General features: G+C 43.4%; 1 protein-coding gene across 1 annotated transcript; it reads left to right on the forward strand.

Annotated features, from left to right (window-relative positions):
• Nucleotides 1-54: 54 nt before the first annotated feature.
• Trex2 (three prime repair exonuclease 2) lies at nt 55-9,649 on the forward strand. The gene is made up of 2 exons (XM_042268896.2): nt 55-1,938; nt 2,564-9,649. The coding sequence occupies exon 2, from the start codon at nt 2,598-2,600 to the stop codon at nt 3,306-3,308; it is 711 nt and encodes a 236-aa protein (XP_042124830.1). The 5' UTR covers nt 55-1,938; nt 2,564-2,597; the 3' UTR covers nt 3,309-9,649.
• The last annotated feature ends 11,613 nt before the right edge of the window (nt 9,650-21,262 follow it).

Genomic DNA, 21,262 nt, shown 5'->3' on the forward strand with positions numbered 1-21,262 from the left:
AGCCTGATGGCAGCCCTTCTGCTACCCCAGTGGGCCTTGGCCTTTCCTCTCTGCTGCTTCCATTCCTTTCTGATACTACTTGGTTAGTTTGATCATGCCTAGCCTTGGAGGTCTCCACTGTACCCTGACATGACGTCTCTCTCTGCCCTGTGCTCTCCACCTTCTGTCCTGCCTCAGGGTCCCATATTGGCCCTCTTTGCCATGTCCTTGGGAGCCAGCCTGTTTCTTCCTTCTTTCCTAGGGTACTAGGGAATTCCTTACCATGGCCTCACTGGTTGCCCAGGAAACTGTTCTCTTGGTTTCCCACAGTGACTCAGTATCTTTTTGTGTAGTGTACACAGCCACCTCCCTCCCTTCGAGAACCGGAACAGGCAAGCCTTGGTGAGGCCCATTATCGCACCTGTGGCTGCCTGCCTCACCCTGCTCCTGTAACTGCACTTTTGTTCCCCCAGGATCCCTGGGGAGTTTTGGACAGCTGGGTGCCAGGCCCTTCCTGCTCAAACACTGCTGGGAGAGATTGATGGGCAAGCAGGTCCTTGTTCTCTCCTGTCCTTCTGAACCAACACTGGACAGGCTCAGGAGTACCTGCAGTGGGCAGGTACAACATTCACCACAACCTTAGAAGGACAGGCCTGCAGTATTGGATACCTAGCTCTGGAATGAAGTTTTCAGGAGAGGCCAGAAATGACCTTCTAGCTACTCTCACATCTTGATGGTCCCCCTCATCTGAAGTCAGATGAGGAAGGAAAGGCCTTAGAGCAGCATTTCCCAATCTGTGGGTCACGGCCTCCTTGGGGGTCGAACAACCCTCTCACAAGGGTCGCATGTCAGATATCCTGCATATCAGATATTTACATTATGATTTATAACAGTAGCAAAATTACAGTTATGAAGTAGCAATGAAAATAATGTTATGGTTGGGGGTCATGACAACATAAACAACTGTATTAAAGGGTCACAGCATCAGGAAGGTTGAGAACCACTGCCTTAGAGTCTTTGAGGTCTCCAGGTCACCTTTCCACTTAAGAAATTCAAAGAATTGGCTCAGCCACACCCCTAGGGCTATTTGGGTCAGGCCTCATTGCCCTATAGCCTTCTTTTGCCTGCCTATCTTCACAACTCTATAGCCTATCCCCCCTGCCTTCTTCACAACTCTACTAAATAAATGCTTGTAACACATTAGGTCTCAAATCCCCCTGAGTGTCAAACCTTGGGGTGTCATACCCTACAGCAGAGATCACCACCCTGGTTGCTGCTGGAAGATTGGGTCACAAGGTGAGTGAACTGCAACCAGATAGTATCAACATTGGAGATGTTCCTGAGGCCACCCCCTGTTTACTGATGCAAGACCAAGGCCCTGTCCTCAGTGTGACTTCCCATTCACAGGCTAAACATGACACAAGTAGATGTCCCTGTGTCACTCCTGAGATCATGACAACCTCATGAAGGGCACCCATATCCCCACTGATAGAAGAAACCAAGGCCTGGAGAAGAGGACCTGTTGTCTGTGTGTAATGTGTCCCAGAATAGGGCTAAGTACCACACCTGGTTTGTCCAGATCTGGCAACCACAACCTAGTCCCTATGAGACTTAGAGGTAGGGTTTGGCAGAAGACACAGCCTTCCACCATACTCTGACTTCCTCTTGCCTGTGAGGACACATTCCTCTGGCCTGTGACAGTGCTCATCACTTTTTGGAACCTGCTTGCAGCCAGAGCCTGCTTCCCAGTCTATAAACATGGGGCGTGTGTCCTGGTAGCTGCAAGCTCATGAGGAGGCGGCAAGCAAGCCGGCTGCACAGGTCCTGCGGCCTCAGGCCTCCTGGTTGCCCAATTGGTGGCTGGGGGCGGGCTATGGCCTCTGATTAAAGGCTGCCTGAAGCAGCCTGTGAAGAGACAGGTGCCCAGAAGCCCTGGAAGCCAACTGAAGCCAGTCCCAGGTAAGTGTGGTGGGGATGGGTGGACAGTGCCATGAGCCTGGAGGCAGGTAGAAGCCAACCTGAGGCAGCACTTGTTTGGTAAAGAAAAGGTTGGGGAGACCAGGGTCCTCATGCCAGATTCCTCTGTTGCCTGCTACCCAAAGGTGGAAAGCAGGGCATAATGCCTGAGGCTCCCAGTCAAAGTGTTTCCACCAAGGGGCTTGGCCAAGGCACCATTTGTGGACTATACTGCCTCCCTCCTTGATGGGAACAGTGGCTAGATCTGGGCCTGGCAGCAAAGGGAAAGGGGCCTGGGCTAAAGTCTAGGTACCTGAGGCCTTTCTTTTGTGCCTGGTTGGGTGGCAGAGCTAAGGTTAGCTGCAGAGAGACCTGGGGAAAAGAGGAGGGATTGACAGCAGTAGCAGATCCTGGTCACTTGATCTTAGTTAGCCCCATGGAGTCCCCTTAAAAGTGTCTTTGGATATGAGCCTTAGAAATTATGCCTAGCACCAAAGGCCTCATGAGGTGGGGTGGAGCAGCAGGAAGTGAGGCCCTGAGTGATAGAGCTTTGACTTGAGGGGCTGTGGGCAAAGGGGCCTTGCTCTTGTTTCTTTAGCCTTTTGGCTTATGCCACTTGTTCTGGCAGCTTTAGGCCTCACTGTTCCTGTGAGAACATCAGCATGTCTGAGCTGCCCCGGGCTGAGACCTTTGTATTCCTGGACCTGGAAGCCACTGGGCTCCCAAACATGGATCCTGAGATTGCAGAGATATCCCTTTTTGCTGTCCACCGCTCTTCCCTGGAGAACCCAGAGCGGGACGACTCTGGTGCTCTGGTGCTGCCCCGTGTGCTGGACAAGCTCACACTGTGCATGTGCCCGGAGCGCCCCTTTACTGCCAAGGCTAGTGAGATTACTGGTTTGAGCAGTGAAGGCCTGATGCACTGCCGGAAGGCTGGTTTCAATGGTGCTGTGGTGCGGACACTGCAGGGCTTCCTGAGCCGCCAGGAGGGCCCCATCTGCCTTGTGGCCCACAATGGCTTCGATTATGACTTCCCACTGCTTTGCACAGAGCTACAACGCCTGGGAGCCCATCTGCCCCAAGACACTGTCTGCCTGGACACGCTGCCTGCATTGCGAGGCCTGGACCATGCTCACAGTCATGGCACCAGGGCTCAAGGCCGCAAGAGCTACAGCCTGGCCAGTCTCTTCCACCGCTACTTCCAGGCAGAGCCCAGTGCTGCCCATTCAGCAGAGGGTGATGTACACACGCTGCTTCTGATCTTCCTGCATCGTGCTGCTGAGCTGCTTGCCTGGGCAGATGAGCAGGCCTGCAGCTGGGCTCACATTGAGCCCATGTATGTGCCACCTGATGGTCCAAAATTTGAGGCCTGAATGCCAGCATTATCTATTCATCCAGGCTCTAAGACATGTTCTTGCTCTCTGCAGCACCTGCCTGGCCTTCCTCAGCCCTGGCCTACCTGGCCATAGGATCCTAGAGCCTTCTCTGTGCCTTACCTCCAGTTGAACACCCTCTGGCTAGCCTGGGCTCCTGCAGTCTGCTCCTTCAGGGCTTCTACCTTTCACCCCATTTATCAATAAATATCACCAACTATTTACCTGCTGATTTACTAGCCAGACTTCTCTCTGCCCACACCCAAAACTATCCCGCCAAGGCACAGATGGGGGCCATGCTGACCTGACTGTGAGTGTGTAGAGGGGAAGATGTCAGTATGCAGGATTCTCCAATGGGCTTATGTTAGGTTGGGGCACTAGACCCTGAGCCTCTGGCTATTTCTCTGGTATGTTTTATGGTCCCTTTGAGTGTTGCCCCTTTCTGCTAGACCTTTTGGATGAGCAGGCTGAATCTTCCAGGCAGTGAACTGGAAGGGCTAACAGCCTACAGAGCTAGTCCATGCCTTCTTCATAGCCCAGCTCTAGCTCTTACCCTTGTCTTCCTCTGCCCCTGCTCAGCAAAGTAGCATGAGTGAATTGATATAGGGCACTGGGGAAAAACAGGTATCTATTCGTTTGTGGACATGTGGCACATGGATGCCACAGGAGGAGGGGCCACCCAGGCAGACTAGGGCACCAAGCTGACCTGAGGTGTAAAGGAGAGATGGATTGGCACATAGGGTGCCACCCAGAATGGAACTCATCCCAGGTTTCAGCTCCTTCATGGAGTGATTTGGGTGGGCAACTTCTCACCAGCTGCCTCAGCTGGACTTCAGGTTTCTGGTGAGCTGCCTGTGGGGCCCCACCCTGAGGCATTCCTGTCTTGTGGTAAGTCAGACCAGGTAAGAGCTGTGTCACCAAATGCTGGGGCAAGTAAGAAGGGGTGGGGTGGCCACACCCCAGAGTGACTCACATGAGCAAAGCCTCCAGCCTCGATTGAGCCAGCCTGGCCCATTTGGGAACCCCTAAGTAGGTCAAAATGACTAGAGAGGCTTCAGTGTGTGTGGTGGCAGGACGGTGAGAGCAGAGCACTGGTGATGGTTGCATCAGAATAGTCTCTTGGCCTGGTTGAGACTGAGGACAGTGGAGATCACAGAGGGTTGTGTCTAGAAGAGGCAAAATCTGATTCATGTATTTGTTGTGTTTCTCAGGCTGGATCCCAGGCTCAGGTGGACAGCCGATACCAGAAAGTGGTGCCCTTAGAATGCTGTCCCTGCTACTAAGTAATGACAGGTCAGAAAGGCTCAACTCCAGGATCAGCTGCCCTATCTGTGCCTTATGACACCTCCACAGTGGTCTTGTTTTGTGCTTTTCCCTCCCTGAGGCTGAGGTTTCTGCCTCAGCTATCCAAATGCCCTTGGCCTCCTGGTAGTCTGGTCTTGGATGTTGTCCCTAAGTTCTTCATGCCCACTCAGGTTGGTCAGGCTAAGCATTAAGCATCTTTCCATTTAGCACAGACAAGCTGAGACCTGCCTCCAAAGCAGTAATGTGCTGATGAATTCATGCCAACTGGCTTTCCAGGAAAGTGAATGCACTCGTGTGTGTGTGTGTGTGTGTGTGTGTGTGTGTGTGTGTGTGTGTGTGTGTGTCCCAGCCATGATGAGCACTGGTTGGCTCACAGTTTCTTTTCTCTTAATGAGTAAGTTGAAAGTAAAGCAGCAGAGATATATCTTAGAACTCCATACGTTCACATTACCCACAATGCTATGGCCACAGAGGCAGCACTCTGGTTTAATCTGCAGTATTAACATGTTCTCCATTATTTTCTCAAGTCGTGGCAGTCAACAAAGCAGGAATAAATTGAGCACTGCCATGCCCTGGCCCATAAACCTCTACGGGGTAGTTCTTTCACTGTGGTCAATAGGAGGAGGACAGAGTAGGCATAAGACTGTACAGGAAGAGATTTGTGGTATCACACTATGGCATTGATTTCTACTGTGGTCTGCTTAGATGTGCATCAATACACAGTAAAATGTGGCCAGTTAAGATGTGATAGATTTTGGATATCTCCTTTTGTTTTCATGTAACTTGCTTTTTCAATTTATATTATTTATTATTTTTGGTTTTTGGAGACAGGGTCTCATGTATCCCAGACTGCTCTTATACTCCCTATGTAGCCAAGGCTGACCTTGGACTCCTGATCCTCAAGCTCCCACCTCCTAAGTACTGGGATGATAAGCAAGTGTTGCCATGTCCAGCTTGTTTACATAACTTCATTTCTAATAGATATTAACATTTAATCATTACCTCTCAAAATTTATAAACATTTAACATCCATCTGAATGACTAGAACAACAACAACAAAAGACTATCATATGTTTGTTGAAGATGAGGGAGGATGAAGGGCTTCTTTGCTTTTGGTGAGACTATAGGTGGTGTAGCTTCAATGGGACCCAGCTGGGCAGTGTCTGAAAGGATTAACAGAGCGACCATCATGAGATACATAAGTTTTCACCCATATATGTTTCCCCAAGAGAAATTCAGAACACATTCAGGACAGCTTGGGTCCTAAGGCCCCTCAACTAGAAAGAGGTAGATGTTCCCCAGTAGGATGACTGGCTGTACAACCTATGTCACACCTGCACCTGAGGATGCTACTCAGCAAGGAACAGAGGATGCTCCTGAAACTCCAGTCTGGATGCCAAATGGATTAGCAATGCAGCAGACAGAGTGCACCAGGCCTGGAAGAAAGTTAGAAAAATGGCAAGGGCTGCCTTCCTAATTTCTTTTACCAAGCTGAAGTTCCATCAGGATTATGCAAACTCTGCTTTTCTTAATTGCAGCTCAAGCATACCTCTTCCCCACTCTCTCTTTCTATTAGGGACTTGATTTCCCTGAGCCTCTTAATTTGCTTTTTAAAATTCCTTAGTGGGCCTGGGCACTCAGTTGGCAGAGCACTTGCACAGTATGTACAAAGCCCTGGGTTCCATGCTCAGCACCAAATAAACCAGGTTTGGTGGTGTAGGCCTATAATCCCAGCACGCAAGAGATGGAGACAAGAGGATCAGAAATTCAAGGTCCTCAGCTATAAGGCCATGCTGGGACACATGAGACTTTATCTAAAAAATAAATAAAGACCTCCCTTGAATATCTGAACCTGCTAAGGCTTGTACCTGGGCTGAAAACTTAAGGGTTTTTTGCTTCTTGTCTTACTCAGCTGTAGCTGATACGGCAAAGTACCATATATGGGATGACTCACAAGCAGCAGAAATTCATTGATCATAATTCTGGAGCCTGGATATTCAAGACCAAGGTGCAAGCAGGCTCTTTGTCTGGTGAGAATTTCATTTCTCATAAATGGCACCTTCTTGATGTGTTTGCATGTGGCTGAGGGGCCCAGCCCACAGCAGGTCAGAGAAACTGGAGAGGAGATGTAGAGTAGGCAAACTACTGGACAGACCCACAGACACAGATGGGCACTTTATCTGAGGGCCAAAGCTTAACTCATTTTCTTTTTCTCTCTGCTACTTGTTCTTACTGTTCTTTTCCTGTTCTGTTCTTTGACCGTGTTGTTTTTCTTTCACTTTTTCTTCCCCTTCTATATCTTTCTTTTTACTTCTTCCCTGATGTTTCCCTTCTATTTCTTCCCTGGTGTTTTTATTTCTACATCTTTCTTTCTTATATCTCTTATTTTATTTACTCCATTTATACCTCCTAATACAAATATTTCTATGCAAGAAAAGATTACTTCACAACCACAAATTACATATTTTCCAAAAACAAATTAAAATCTTTACATAAGAAGAAATGACATTAAGACCACAAGTTATGTTTTCCTTAGAAGCCCACAAGTAGTTCAACATTTTTCTTTGTATTAATTTTCCCACCATAACATCTTCACCCCAAAGTAATGATTCTTTTATTATTAATTAACAAAGTTTAAGCAAGTCAAATATATTTCAGCCAGTTCCTTTTGCACTGGTAGGCAGCTGTTTGCGGTTTCAGTATAGCAGATTCCTCTCCTATTTCTACTTTACAAAACTTTACTCAAATGGTCTAGCTAGCCATCTGTTTTTCTTTACACACAATAGGATCATCTAATTTGCTTTTTCAAGGTGCATAAGGTGCCTACCTTGGGCCTGTGATTAATTCTGTAAGTTACATGACCAAGGAACTCACACCTAACCTTGGGCGTAAGGACATAATTGCTTTCTTTGGTCATCAGCCTGTTTTGCCACGGGCACAATTCATGGGTTTATAATGCATGAAACTTCCTTGTTCTTATTTTCCATCTTCTACAAATCTCACATCTAACAAAGGGGAAGGTAACTTCTAGCCTATTTTTGTCTTTGTGTATCTCTTATTGGAGCAATTGACAGAATAACCTAAATCATTTCCCTAATCATCTTCACTAACCGTCTTAACCACCTGTATCTTTTAGGCTGACTCAGGAAGTCCAATTAAATCATTGATCTAACTAATCATCATTGCTCTATAAAAATCATCTTCATTATGATCTGCAAGTAAATTTCCCAGTAAGGAGTGGGATTTTCTCAAGAAACAATCACACTATACTGTAGCTAGAGTTTTCCTGCCTTGCCCACAGTCAGGACAAATCTTTGTCACCTGCCAGTCCCACAGCCACTCAGATCCAACCAAGTAAACACAGAGACTTATATTGCTTACAAACTGTATGGCCGTGGCAGGCTTCTTGCTAACTGTTCTTATAGCTTAAATTAACCCATTTCTATAAATCTATACCTTGCCACGTGGCTCATGGCTTACTGGCATCTTCACATGCTGCTTGTCATGGTGTTTTCTGTAGCTAGAGTTTTCCTGCCTTGCCCACAGTCAGGACAAATCTGTCACCCGCCAGTCCCACAGCTGCTCAGACCCAACCAAGTAAACACAGAGACTTATATTGCTTACAAACTGTATGGCTGTGGCAGGCTTCTTGCTAACTGTTCTTATAGCTTAAATTAATCCATTTCCATAAATCTATACCTTGCCACGTGGCTTGTGGCTTACCGGTACTTTACATCTTCCTTGTCCTGGCGGCTGCTGCAGGCAGTGACTCCTTCTGCCTTCCTGTTCTTTTATTTCTCCTCTCTGTTAGTCTCGCCTATACTTCCTGCCTAGCCACTGGCCAATCAGTATTTTATTTATTGACCAATCAGAGCAACTTGACATACAGACCATCCCCCCAGCACAGCCAAGTGCAGACCATCTCAGACACCTGCACTCAGGCCCGTGGTCCTAATCATCCTCTATGCGGACCTGCTGGGTAAAGCCATGAGGAACCCGAGAACGAGCTCCCACAAGACATACAGAACATCCCACAGCACTATACTAGATACAGTGGGATCCTTTCACATAGTAATCACACCATGCCAAATACAGCAGGAACACAGCAGCAGCAAGCAGGAGAAAGCACAACAGAAGCAAGGGACATTCTGGAGACAATCACCCCAGGTCCCCTCTCCGGGGTTTAGCCTTGCTATTTAGTGACTTGAACTTCAAAAGCTCCATTGCTAACTGCAGCTCCTCTGATATAGCTACTGACATTCTTACATGTTGGAAGGGATTGGCTCATCCCTTGGAATTTCTACTAAGGGTGCTAATGCTATTCATGAGAATTTTGCCTCCATGACTACTTAACCCCCAAAGGCTCATAATAGCACCATCTTGGTTTTAACACATGAACTTCAGTGGGAGCACACAACCAGACACACAGGACTCTCCATACATATTCCCCCTTTCACACACACACACACACACACACACACACACACACACACACACACACACACACAGAGAGAGAGAGAGAGAGAGAGAGAGAGAGAGAGAGAGACTCCCTCACATTCTTCCCTGCATCTTCTTCCCACACATTCACAAATTTGCATAAGTGACATTTGACTAGACATCTTAAAAGTCATAAATGCCTTTCTTTGAAACACTTCATAGTCAATTTCCTGAGGGATTTTAAGGTTTTTGTTTGTTTGTTTGTTCTGTTTTTTGAGACAGGGTTTCTCTGTGTAGTTTTGGAGCCTGTCCTGGAACTTGCTCTGTAGAGCAGGCTGGCCTCAAACTCACAGAGATCTGCCTGCCTCTGCTTCCCGAGTGCTGGGATTAAAGGCATGTGCCACCACCGCCCAGCTTAAGTTTTTATTAACAATCTTTTTCATTTTTTTTAGCATCTATACTGATGTCTCCTTTCTTATTCCGAGCTGTGTCTTAACAAGGATTGTGAGAGATTATCTTTTTCATTGGCCCTTTCTTTTGAGTTTGTGCATATGTGTGTTTGTGTGTCCACATGTGCATGTACATGCTAGAGGTCCACATTAGGCATCTTCCTGAATTACTCTGCACTTTATTTTTTTGAGTCAAGGTCTCTTACTAAAACTTGAGCTCACCAATTGGCTAGATGGGCTGTCCAGAGAAGCCTGGGGATTCTTCTATTTCCCCCTAGTCACTGCTAAGGTTATAGATATGTGTTGACTTGCTCAGTTTTTATATGGGTGCTGGGGATACAAACTCAAGTCCTTATGTTTGTGAGACAAGCACTTTTACCACTGAGCCATCTCCACATCCCTTCATTGGACTTTTCAAAGGAAAACAAACCAAAACCTTTGACTTATTCTTTCATTTTAAAATTTTTCTGCTTCATTAACTTCAGTTTTTATCTTGACTATTTCCATCTATTTACCATCTCTGGTTTAATTTTAGATTATTTTCTGAGATGAAGACTAACCTCCTGGATCATCTTCTTTATTGAATAACCAAGGTCTTCAAAAACCACTATTTCCCTCAAGTAAGGATCTGACCATGTTTCAGAGGTTTGCTATTGGGCAGCTCCTTCACTTTGTATTAGAGATAGCTCATAATTTCACTTTTTGTTTTCTTTGCAATGTAATGCTGTATAGAAGAGTTTATCCTACTTCAGGGTAGTGAAGAGTGTTTTTTTTTTTTTAGAAAATCTTTTCTTTATTATTATTAGTGTGCAATGTGTGTGTGTGTGTGTGTGTGTGTGTGTGTGTGTGTGTGTGTGTGTGGTGTCCATGCACACATGCTACAGTGCTCCTGTTCAAGTTAGAGCACAACTTTCAGGGAGTCATGTCTTTCCTCCCACTATGGGTTCCAGGAATCAAATTCAGATTGTCAGGCTTGTGTGGCAAGTTCTTTTATGCATTGAACCATCTCACTTACCCAAATCACCTTTGAATGGGGGTTAGAGTAGGCTTTATGTTTTCTAGGGCTGCCATAGCAAAGCATGCCACAGTGCTATAAAGGCCAAGATCAAGGTCTCAGCAGGGTGGGTCCATTCCGAGTTTTTCAGGGGAGTCTGGTCCACTTTTCTTCCCTGGATTCTGGTAGTTTCTGCAACCTTGGTCATTCTGTGTCTTGTTGGTGCTTTCATCTTCACATGGCATTCTCCCTATGTGCATATCTCTGTGTATTGCTTCTTAGCCACACAGGGTCCAAGCCCACCTTCATGACCTTCTCTTAACTTGAGCTGTACCACAGAGCTCATTTCCAAACTTGCAATCCTCCTGTCTCAGCCTTCCCAGTGCAGAGATTACAGGTGTGTCACATGCCTGCTCATAAATGACTTTTAAAAGTGTTCTAGATGCTGTAAAATCCTGTCTCCTTAAGAAATGTTAGTCCTTTTCTATAGTTCTAAAATATAGCTTGACAATTGTACTGCTCTGCAATTCTTTTCTTGCTTATTTATTACATCTGTCTAATTACACGACAAAGTATAATAATGCTCCATCATAGTTATGTTTTATTGAAGTATTCCTCCATGTCAAGTAGTTTTTTCGTTATACACTTAATCATTATATGCTTGTACTTATGACTTTATGACTCTATTAGTCAGGATTCTCACAATACCTGGGAATCTCTCTCTTCATTTATCAGGAGACTTCAAAGCATTGGCTCACGTTATGTAGAGGCCGAGTAGCAACTGGGCCACCTAGCAACTGAGGGTGGAGCTATATGTAGTTCAAGTCCAGGGGACATCTAGAGTAGCACCCCTTCCTCTGGGTAATTTCATTCTTTTAAACTTTCATTCATTAAAGCCTCTAACTGATCGAACAAGACTTACCTACACTGGGAAGATGAATAGCTTTATTCAAAGTCCACCAATTTAAATGTCAATCTCATCTAAAATTATTTTCACAACCTCATCTAGACTACTGTTTAACCAAAACCTGAGTTTTATAGCCTGGCCAAGTTGGTATATAAAATTGTTCCCTGACTTTAACTTAGTGCCCATATCATCCATAAAGCCAGAGTGAAACCTCACAGAGCATTCAGCTGGCTGCTCTACCCTCAGACATGCAGATGGGACATTTAGCTTGCTCCCTGAAGTCTCTGTTTTGCAGCTTTTCTTCTAGTGGGTGCCCTTCTACGTTTCCACTTTCCTTCCCTGTACAGTGAGTGGCTTGGCTAGCATTAGGACCCAAGAACTGCTATTTCCCCAAGCTTTCCCAGCTAGAGTTCTACTTGTATTCACAGTGAGCACACAGACAGAGGGCAAAGAGATGCTCTCATAGCAACTTCCTGGGGCAGCAGACTTGTGGGATGCTTACATTGTTTGAAGTTTACAAAACCAGGCTTGGTGGTGTACCTCTGTAATTCTACTGAGGTAGGAGGATTGCCAGGAATTTGAGGCCAGTTGGGGATGCAGAGTGAGACCCTGCCTCATTCCACCCCAAAAGCCTTTATGAGGATTTATACACATCTCCAAGGGCCAGAGAAAGGGCTCACAAAACAGAGGTTACTGTCAAAACACATGAGAAATGGATAGAGCAAAGATCTTCCAAGAGGAAAGAGCTGTAGGATCTGTCTAGGGGATCAGAAGAGCTGGTGGTGGGAATACTCTTTGGGAGTGTGCATGGATTTTTTTTCACGGGGTTGGTTATCAGACCTAGATGAGGAAGAACATGTAGGAAGTGATGAAGGAGAGGGGTGAGCAGCCCACACACTAGCTGCATGGAATAAAGGGAGGGAACATCATGGAAGAAGGGGTAGAAAGATTGCAAGAGCCAGAGGACCAAGGCATTTGCTCTGAGATTGTGTCCTCTGTATATGATGGGGAAGTTGCACCCATGAAATCTCAACAATATTGGCTTAAGCAAGACCTGAACAGTGAAAGCACCAGTTGACATGTCAGTGTGGACAGGGGAAATCTTACAAGGCTCCACCCTACATGAAGAGCTAAAAGTATTAATGACTGATGAGAGAGGGAGATTGGGTCTTTCCTGGGATCTCGATCTCCCTCTCTCCCCCCTCACACACACCCCAATTTTAAAAAGAGGCCATGAATTTGAGTGGGGACATGGGAAGGGATCGAGGGAGGAGAAGGAGGTGAAAATGATGTAAATACAGTACTCATATATGAAATTCTCAAAAAATATTTATGAAAGAATGATAGGAGGGTATAGGAAGTTAAGGGCTGGCATAGCAGGACAGGCACAAAGGCAGTGGTGTGGAACCTAGAACAACTGGAACTGTGGAAGCCAGGGTATTCACTAGGCTAATATTGCTAGGATCAGCTCTCCCAAAAGTGACTTGTAGATTGAATGCAATCCTAATTAAATCCTAGCAAAGCAGTATTCTAACTTCTGTGGCAATAAACAAACTTAGATTATGTAAAACAAACAACAGTGACACACAATATCTGATTTTAAGACATACATAACTACAGTAATGAAGAGATTATAATGTAAGATAGACTAATTGTCTTAGCCAGCTCTGATACAATAGCAAAGTAACATTTTGACTTGACGGCATAAACCACAGACATTTATGGCTCATAGTTCTAGAGTCTGGGAAGTCTAAGATTAAGGTGTTAAAAGATTCCACTCTTGGTAAGGACCCTCTTCCTGGCTTGTGCATGATTATCTTCTTACGGTAATCTTACATGGTAGAAAGAGGAGACACTGAAGTTTCTTCTTAGAAGGGTACTGACCCTATTACCAAGGCCCCCAAACCATGACCTCTTTGAAGCACAATTATTCTCAAAGGCTCCATCTCCCAACACTGTCCCTTTGTGGGACAGGACTTCCAAATATGACCAGAGGTATGGGGACAAGTATTCAGTCCTTTTCAATGAGTGATGTGATGCTACTAAGAATGCAGAAATAGATTCATACACATATGGCCACCTGACTTTCCACAAAGACACCAAGGTAATTCAATGGGGGAAAAGACTAGTCGTCTTGGCAACTGTGGTACTGGGCAAATGGAATATCCATCCAGAACAATTTTTTAAATTGACCTCACACAACACACAAAATGGGTTAGAGAGCTAAACCTAAGAGGTAAAACTACAGACTTTCTATAAGGACTGAAAGGGGGTTTTCACCTGTGTGGTATGGCCCTATTGCAGAGGATGGATGGAGTGAAGGTGGCAGTTGCTTCTCTAGCAATGCCAAGGTGTCAGTGGGTTAACATTGGTCTAATGTGGGAGCCCGTTCTCAGGTTCCTCGTGGCTTTACCCAGCAGGTCCGCATAGAGGATGATCAGGACCACGGGCCTGAGTGCAGGTGTCTGAGATGGTCTGCACTTGGCTGTGCTGGGGGAGGAGGTCTTTTGCTCCACCCCCTTGTCGTCTCTATAAAAACCCTGGGCCAGAGACAGTCGGGGCCCGTTGGAATAGATTCCAGGCCCTCTCGAGGCTATCCTTTATTTTCTATCTGTTTATCTCTGCAAGATTCTCTGCTATAAATCCTTCTATCTAATATTTCCTGCTGATCGTACTCAAGAAAACTCTGGGAAGCTGTGGGGTAGGTGGGTAAATGCCCCACAGAATGGCGCCATGAACAGGGACTAAAGAAAAAAAAAAGGGACTGAAGAAAAAAAAAGGGGGGGACTAAAGACAAATGAACAGGGACTAAAGACATAGTAATAGGGACTAAAGATAAAGGAAAATAATAGTTTTATTACAGAGTTTTTGGTGAAAGTGCTGAGTCAGCCCTGCCAGTGGAAAGGCATGCCAGTGTTATGAAAAAAAAAATTTATATATTTTTTGGTGAGGCAGGGGTTTTATCCTCGAGAGAAAAGGAAAGCGGACTGGAAGGATGTCCGATGCTGCAGCAAAATTCTCTTCTGTCAAAATTTTCTATCTTCTATCCCTTTCTCAATTTCTATCTGTGATAAGTATAAAGTATAGGGTAGTAATATAGTTTAGGAAAAACTTAGAAGTGTAAGATTGTGTAGGAAAAAATAAGTAAGGCAACTAGACAGAAAAACTCTTCAATTTTCTAACTTTGGGGGCTTTGAAAGCAAACTGGGAAAAAAATCTTTCTTTGGGCTTTTCGGGTAGTAAAAAAGCTCTTCTTTGAGCTTATGGGGAAGAAAAAGTTTCCTATGGAAGCTTTTGACCTGGGGACAGCTGAAATGCCAAATCCAAGCGGCAGGAGAAAGTAATTTCTCCCTGAGGCAAAAATGGGGTGTAAGAAGTCAATGTTTAAAGTTGGGAAGTTTTGGGAAAAGTTGGTCTTTCTCCTGGGGGGAAGAAATCTTTCTCTTAAACTAAAAGCTCTTCTTGGAAAATTTTGGGGGAAAAAACTCTCTAAAAAGCCTTAATCTTTCTCAAAAGCTCTTAAAAAACTTAAAAACTAAAGCCTTTCAGAACTCTTTCAGAGGACAAAAATTAGAATCACCTGAAGATATTAGTATGGGGACCACCTGTGATTAGCTCTAAAGGAAAACAAACCTCTTAAGACAGCAAAACCTCTAAGTTCTCTTTCAAGCTTTAAAAATCATCCCTGCAATGCAGGAGGCAAGGACAAGTTCCTAAAAACCTCTAAGCTCTGTCTCTTCAAGCTAGTAAAAGACAGTGGGTCAGAGTACCCTGAGGGAAATGCTTGGGAGTGTGGGTGAAGAGCTACAGAGAGCCCAAAAAGGGCAGGAAACTTTACCTGAGAAAAGCAAAATAGTCAAGCTTCACAGTTACAGCTGAGCTGAGGCAGCAAAGGTTTTGAGTGAGCATTTCAGAATGAAAAGGTGCTCCTAATCCTCCTAATGCAAAGATCCCCTGAAGCAATGCAAACTGTTAGCATTGAATCCTCGCTTCTGACCAAAAACCCAGAGGTGACTGGCCAGCGTCTCTGAGTTGGAGTGCATTTCGGGGATACTAGGGTTCCTGCAGTTGTAAACTTCTGGAGCACAGAGCTGAGGCAGGAAGGTGCAGCACCCAGGGGAAGATTGCTAATGAACAAACAAAGCTAAAGCTGGTGGGAACGGCACAGTTGTCTGCTTTCCTACAAGTCCCGGGTTGAAAGGTCCACAACTACAAAAAGAAATCTGAGAAAAAGCCTTCCTATCAGAGAAAGGACCTTTCTGGGAAAACGGAAAGCTGAACTGTGTCTGAAGCAGTTGTGCTGCTGAGTCAGAATGCTGTCTGGGGAAAGAGCCCAGCCAGAGCAGGACAGAACTATCCAGGAGTAAAGCTTTCTTTTCTGTCAGAGAAAGCACCTCTTTGAGAAAGGCTTAGTTTCAACTGACTCCCATGAGATGAGGGGGTGTAGCCCTGAGGGATGATTGCCTCTGGCATAAGCTCTGTCCTGAGCACCCAGACAAGCAAACACAACCCACTGGGGGACTGGGCCAGGTGAAGGCCTGATGAGGCAAAACACACCTGTCCTAATGGGAGTTTAGAGATGGCAAAACCCTCCCTTGTTAAATTTTTTAGTCTGTACGCAAACCACACAGACCCCGAAAACAGAAACGGACAAAAAGCCCTTATCTTCAGTAGCAGGGAAAGCCGCCACTGTAGTGTTGGAAACTGTTTCTGGTGTAGAGGGGATAAATTGAGACCAAAATGGGAACTGTCTGGGAGAAAGACTCTGAAGAAACAGAAGGGACATAATCCTCCCCAGAAAATGTATGACCTGAAAAAGCTGCTAGAATTGGAGGCAGATTCGGGAGAGAAAAAGCCCCTACCTCCAAAAGCAGCTAGCAGAGGAACAGAGCCTCAGATACCTGAAGCTCTGCACCTGGGGGGGAAGGAACAAGCAAAATGAGATAAATCAGTGGGAGAAAATCTCTGAATGAGCTATGGAAAAGCTGTTGTAAATGATCTTGTTTTTCACTGACTGGCTAAAACAAACACAAGCCCCGAGGAAAGTTGCCATCAGAAATTGCCCACCTCAATGCGCGCTAACGAGGCAGGTGTGGTTCTGATTTGGGGCCAGAGTCAAATGAAGGAGAGACACCTGTTAAAGCCAGCTGAGGAGAGAATAGAAATCTCCCAATGTCCCATAGCTGAAAATGTAAAATGCTTGTTCAAATCTCCCGTTGCAAAAGCCAAAAAACTTTGTTCAAACCTCCCGGGCAAGAATTTGTAAGCAAGTCTGGTAAAAGAGAACCAGTTGACTCTCAAACCCGATAAGAAATATGGGAAATGATATAAGGGACTGATATAAGGGACTGATATGGGACTGATATTATTATGGACTGATATAAGGGAAATGCATTCTGGGAAAGGTAGTTTTTCTGCTAAAGATGGCGACATTGACCTGAAACACTTTTGTCAGCTCAAAAATTAAAATACAGCTTTTAAAAGAAAAAGGGGAAAAGTCGTCTAAGGGTTTAAGTGTCAGTTCCAATGAAAAATTGAAAGGATATGGAACTAGGTGCTTCGTGGTTTGGGGCGCCGTTGGTAAAATGCCTTATTTACCCTAATAGCTGTGCAAAGATTTTACGGCAGTTGGATGACAAAAAGCTACCTATAAGAGCAAACAAGTCACTTTAAAATCCTTAAAATATCACCTAATAGCTGTGCAGTTTTTGGTGAAGAGCTTTACAGCAGCTAAATATGGTAATTTCACCCTCAGTGTGAAGTGAAGTTTTTCAGTAGAGCAAACCAAAAGTACTGCTGTGATAGAAACGTTTGTTTGAATTGAAGTTCTTAGGGGAGCTATCATTATGAATTTGGGTGAAGGGACAGCCTCTAGTTAAAAACCATGTACCACTGACAGTGCATCTCTGCCGGTCTGGAACGGCTGAGAGAACTGGCAACTTTGGGGTGTGGCTTTGTCCGGAGAATGTTACAGTCCCCTAGCAACAAGTATCACAACTCTATAATGACAACACTCACTAAATCCCAGTGCTTTATAACAAAGCTGACTATAAACTCTAAACTTTAGAAATGATGTACGCACTTCCTGTCTAGTTAAGAGAATCTTTATAATAGAGATAGTGATAATAATTAAGAGTAAGAAGTAGAAAAATGAAAATAAGATATGTGAGTTTGTAGAAATTCTGTCTTGTTATATCTGTGTTAAGAAATCTTTAGGTGTTTGCTAAGTTAGATATATGCTAATGGTAGCCCTATATAAGTTTGTAAAATAGATCTATAGAGTTCCTTTAAGAATATACGCTTGTAAGAAGTATCTAAGGTAGTCTTAAGACATGTAGTAATAAACTTGTAAGATGCTAGTTGTAAATGTAAGTTTAAATAAGAAATAAGATGGAATGAATATAAGTATATAAGAATTAATAAGAAATATATTTGCTAAAGTAGTTCTATAGTTTCCTTAAAGTATAAATAAGTAGATGTTAATATGTTGTGAGTTTGTAAAAACGTGTAAATGTTGAATATGAGTCTAAATGCTTTGCAAGGCAAAAGTTATGTGAGTTTGTGAAAAAGTGTATGTAAATGTTAAGTGTGAGTCTATTAATGTAAATGGTGAAAACACCTGAGACACAGAAGATAGTGTCCTAATAGACTGCAAAGTAGGCAGTCTGAATGGTTTCAAAAGCTCCAGAAGCCGCTAAGAAGCTAAGAAGGGCGGACGCCAGAACCAGCAAAAGGCATCCGCAGCTGAGATCCGTGGAATATCAACGCAGCACAGAAAAACCTGAGCTAACAGCAAAAAACGGTGCAGTTTAAAATATTACTATACTAAAAAGGCCTGTCTGTGAGAACAAAAGTTGCAGAGACACTTGTTTGAACAAAAATTGTTAACTGCAAAAAGTTTTGGTTAAAAAATGTCTCTTCATATTTGGAAGTGAAAGCCTGATACCAGAATTTATTTCTTGTTTGAACTTTTTAAACTTAAAATGAGATAAAATTACAAAAAGATTTTGGTTATGGATTTCTTCAAATTTGGAAGGCTAGTACCAGAATTTATCATTTGAATTTTGGTACTTAAATGAAATGAACAATAGAGATTTCATTGCAATGGGACAATTTTGAGTTTACTTATAGTAATGACCTAGGAACGGTTTTCTGGAATTGGGTTAAAAATGGAACTGCTTAAATAAAGAAATGTATTTCTACCTAGAATCAAGATGCAGTTTTGTGTATGCATATATGCTTTATTAACTGGTGATTTATGAATTGTTTTGTGGAACTGTTCATGTAAAAATGGAATTACTTATGGAACTGGTTTTGTGTTACAAATGGAACTGTTTAAACAGAAAAGTTTGGGTTTTCTAACTAGGCTTGAGATTTTGATTAAAATTATAAAGAAAAGGGAGAGTTAATATTCCTTAGTCTATTTAATTTAAATTGTTGTTTGAGTGGATTAATGTCATGTTTTGTTAGTAAGAAATGCAAATGGGGTATACTAAGAGACTACTTTTAAAGTGTGTAAAGAGTTTTATTAAGAAACTGCTTTTGGATGTTTTGCTAAGTTTTCAAAGAGTTAATGGTTAGATCGAAAATATTGCTTTTCAATATGGGTTTGTAGGAATTGTATAAGTTTGGGTTCCTCTAACTAGGTTTGAGTTTTTGTTTAAAAATTATAAAGAAAAGGAGGAGCTATGAGATTGAATTATGTTCGCAGAAACCTATTGATATTAATGCACCCTGGCTTTGTGGAGTTAAGGAAATATTTAAGTTTGATGTGAATACATCGAAGTTTTTCCTATGTTCTGTTAACAAGAAAAATGACTGAGTTAAAGTTGTAAGACGGAGAAAATTGTTAACTATATATAGCACCATATATGCTAATTCAAATGGTTCTGTTAAGAGTTTGCTTTGTGTTGTAAGATTGGGAGAATTGTGTCTATGTATAGTGATATTTATGTTAACCTGTTAATGGTAATGATGAAGCTAAGGGATTCTTTAAGTTTGTAGTCGCCTTAAGAGTTTTTGGTTTAGAAAGGGCTTGAGGCAGCTAAGACTGCTGTGATCACCTTGGACCTAATTCAAAAGAGAAATGCCATCTATATTATCCTCTACTCCCATACTGGGGAGGTGTAACAGCTATGGAGATTGCTGTAAGCCATTAATAGTTATTTTTTTATATATTAAGAAGGGGGGACCTGTGGGAGCCCGTTCTGGGGTTCCTCGTGGCTTTACCCAGCAGGTCCGAATAGAGGATGATCAGGACCACGGGCCTGAGTGCAGGTGTCTGAGATGGTCTGCACTTGGCTGTGCTGGGGGAGGAGGTCTTTTGCTCCACCCCTTGGCGTCTCTATAAAAACCCTGGGCCAGAGATAGTCGGGGCCCGTTGGAATAGGTTCCAGGCCCTCTCAAGGCTATCCTTTATTTTCTATCTGTTTATCTCCGTGATACTCTCCGCTATAAATCCTTCTATCTAATATTTCCTGCTGCTCGCACTCAAGAAAACTCTGGGAAGCTGTGGGGGTGGTGGGTAAACGCCCCACAGTCTAAGTCTTCAGGCTGAGCAAAATGCTTTTTGAAACTCTCACATGACTCTTCACAATAGAGATAAATGTACAACCTGTAACTTCCTACCCCTTCCTTTCCTTTTCTCCACCAGATTCATTCAATTTTGTTAGGTCCCTGGGGCATCTTGAATTTTAGAGGGAAAATCCAGAAACTAAGTATGATACAGATTTCATTTAAATTTTACAGTGTGGGCTGTTTGGTGTTATAAGGAAACCGTCTTTTATTTCTCCCAATTTCTCCCCAAATTGATTAGTAAAACTCTTCCCTGATAGGAAATAAGAGCAGGTTGGTAAACTGCTATGGCCACATAGTTCCCAGAGTAATTAGAGTTCATATATAGGCTGTTTTCAGTCCTAGCATCCTTTGACTTAAAAAGAGTTATTTAATAGTCTGCATGAAGGAAGAAGGAGAGAATGATCTGCACTAAAAGGAGAGAATGTTCTGCATTCAAAGCTGAATGTTGTGTCACCTGCCTAGTCCTGCACTCCAGAGGTGGAGGCAATATAATCACTTGACTCCAGGAGTTCAAACAAGCCAAGGCAACATAGGGAGACCCCATCCGAAAAATAAAACAAAGCAAAACCCAACCCAAACAAACAAAACAAAACCCCAAGGCTATTAACAACAAAATCTAAGTCATGGATATTCTATAGGCAAACATAAGATAATATCTTAGTGACTTTTTTTGTTGTTGTTAAGAGTTCTTGACTGTGACCCAAAAATACAAACTAAAATTTTAAAATACATATTCTGGAAGAAAATATTTGGTAAAATATATTTGATGATGAACTGATGTCTATAATTTCTTTGTAAGAATACAAACAACTCGATTAAAATGGGCAAGAGAAAAGAAATGTGAATGGCCAACAAATACGTGCAAAGGTGTTCAATGTTTTAGTCATAAAGGAAATGCAAGTCAAATCCACAATGAGTTGCAACTTCCCCCACACTAGGATGGTTACACCAAGAGAGACAACAGTGAGTGTTGATGAAGGTGGGGGAAGTTGGAACTCTCATCCAACAGCTATTGGGGATATGAAATAATGCAAACACTTTGGAAAAGTTTGTCAGTTCTTCCCAAAAGTTAAACAATGTGTCACCATATGAACCAGCTCTTCCACTCATAGCTATGTGCTCAAGGGAATTAAAAATACGTTCACACTGGAATGTGCATACAAATATTCATAGCAGCTTTATTTGTCTCAAATCAGAAAGAATGTAAATATTAATTAACAGGCATCAACAATATTGGGGGCATGTGTACAATGGGATAAATAAGAAGTGTGGATATACACACAAA

This window comes from Peromyscus maniculatus, chromosome X (genome assembly GCF_049852395.1).
Source record: "Peromyscus maniculatus bairdii isolate BWxNUB_F1_BW_parent chromosome X, HU_Pman_BW_mat_3.1, whole genome shotgun sequence".
NCBI lineage: Eukaryota > Metazoa > Chordata > Mammalia > Rodentia > Cricetidae > Peromyscus > Peromyscus maniculatus.

What these genes read in the sequence shown, in the direction of transcription:
- Trex2 (XM_042268896.2), top strand. Translation starts at nt 2,598, where the DNA reads ATGTCTGAGCTGCCCCGGGCTGAGACCTTTGTATTCCTGGACCTGGAA.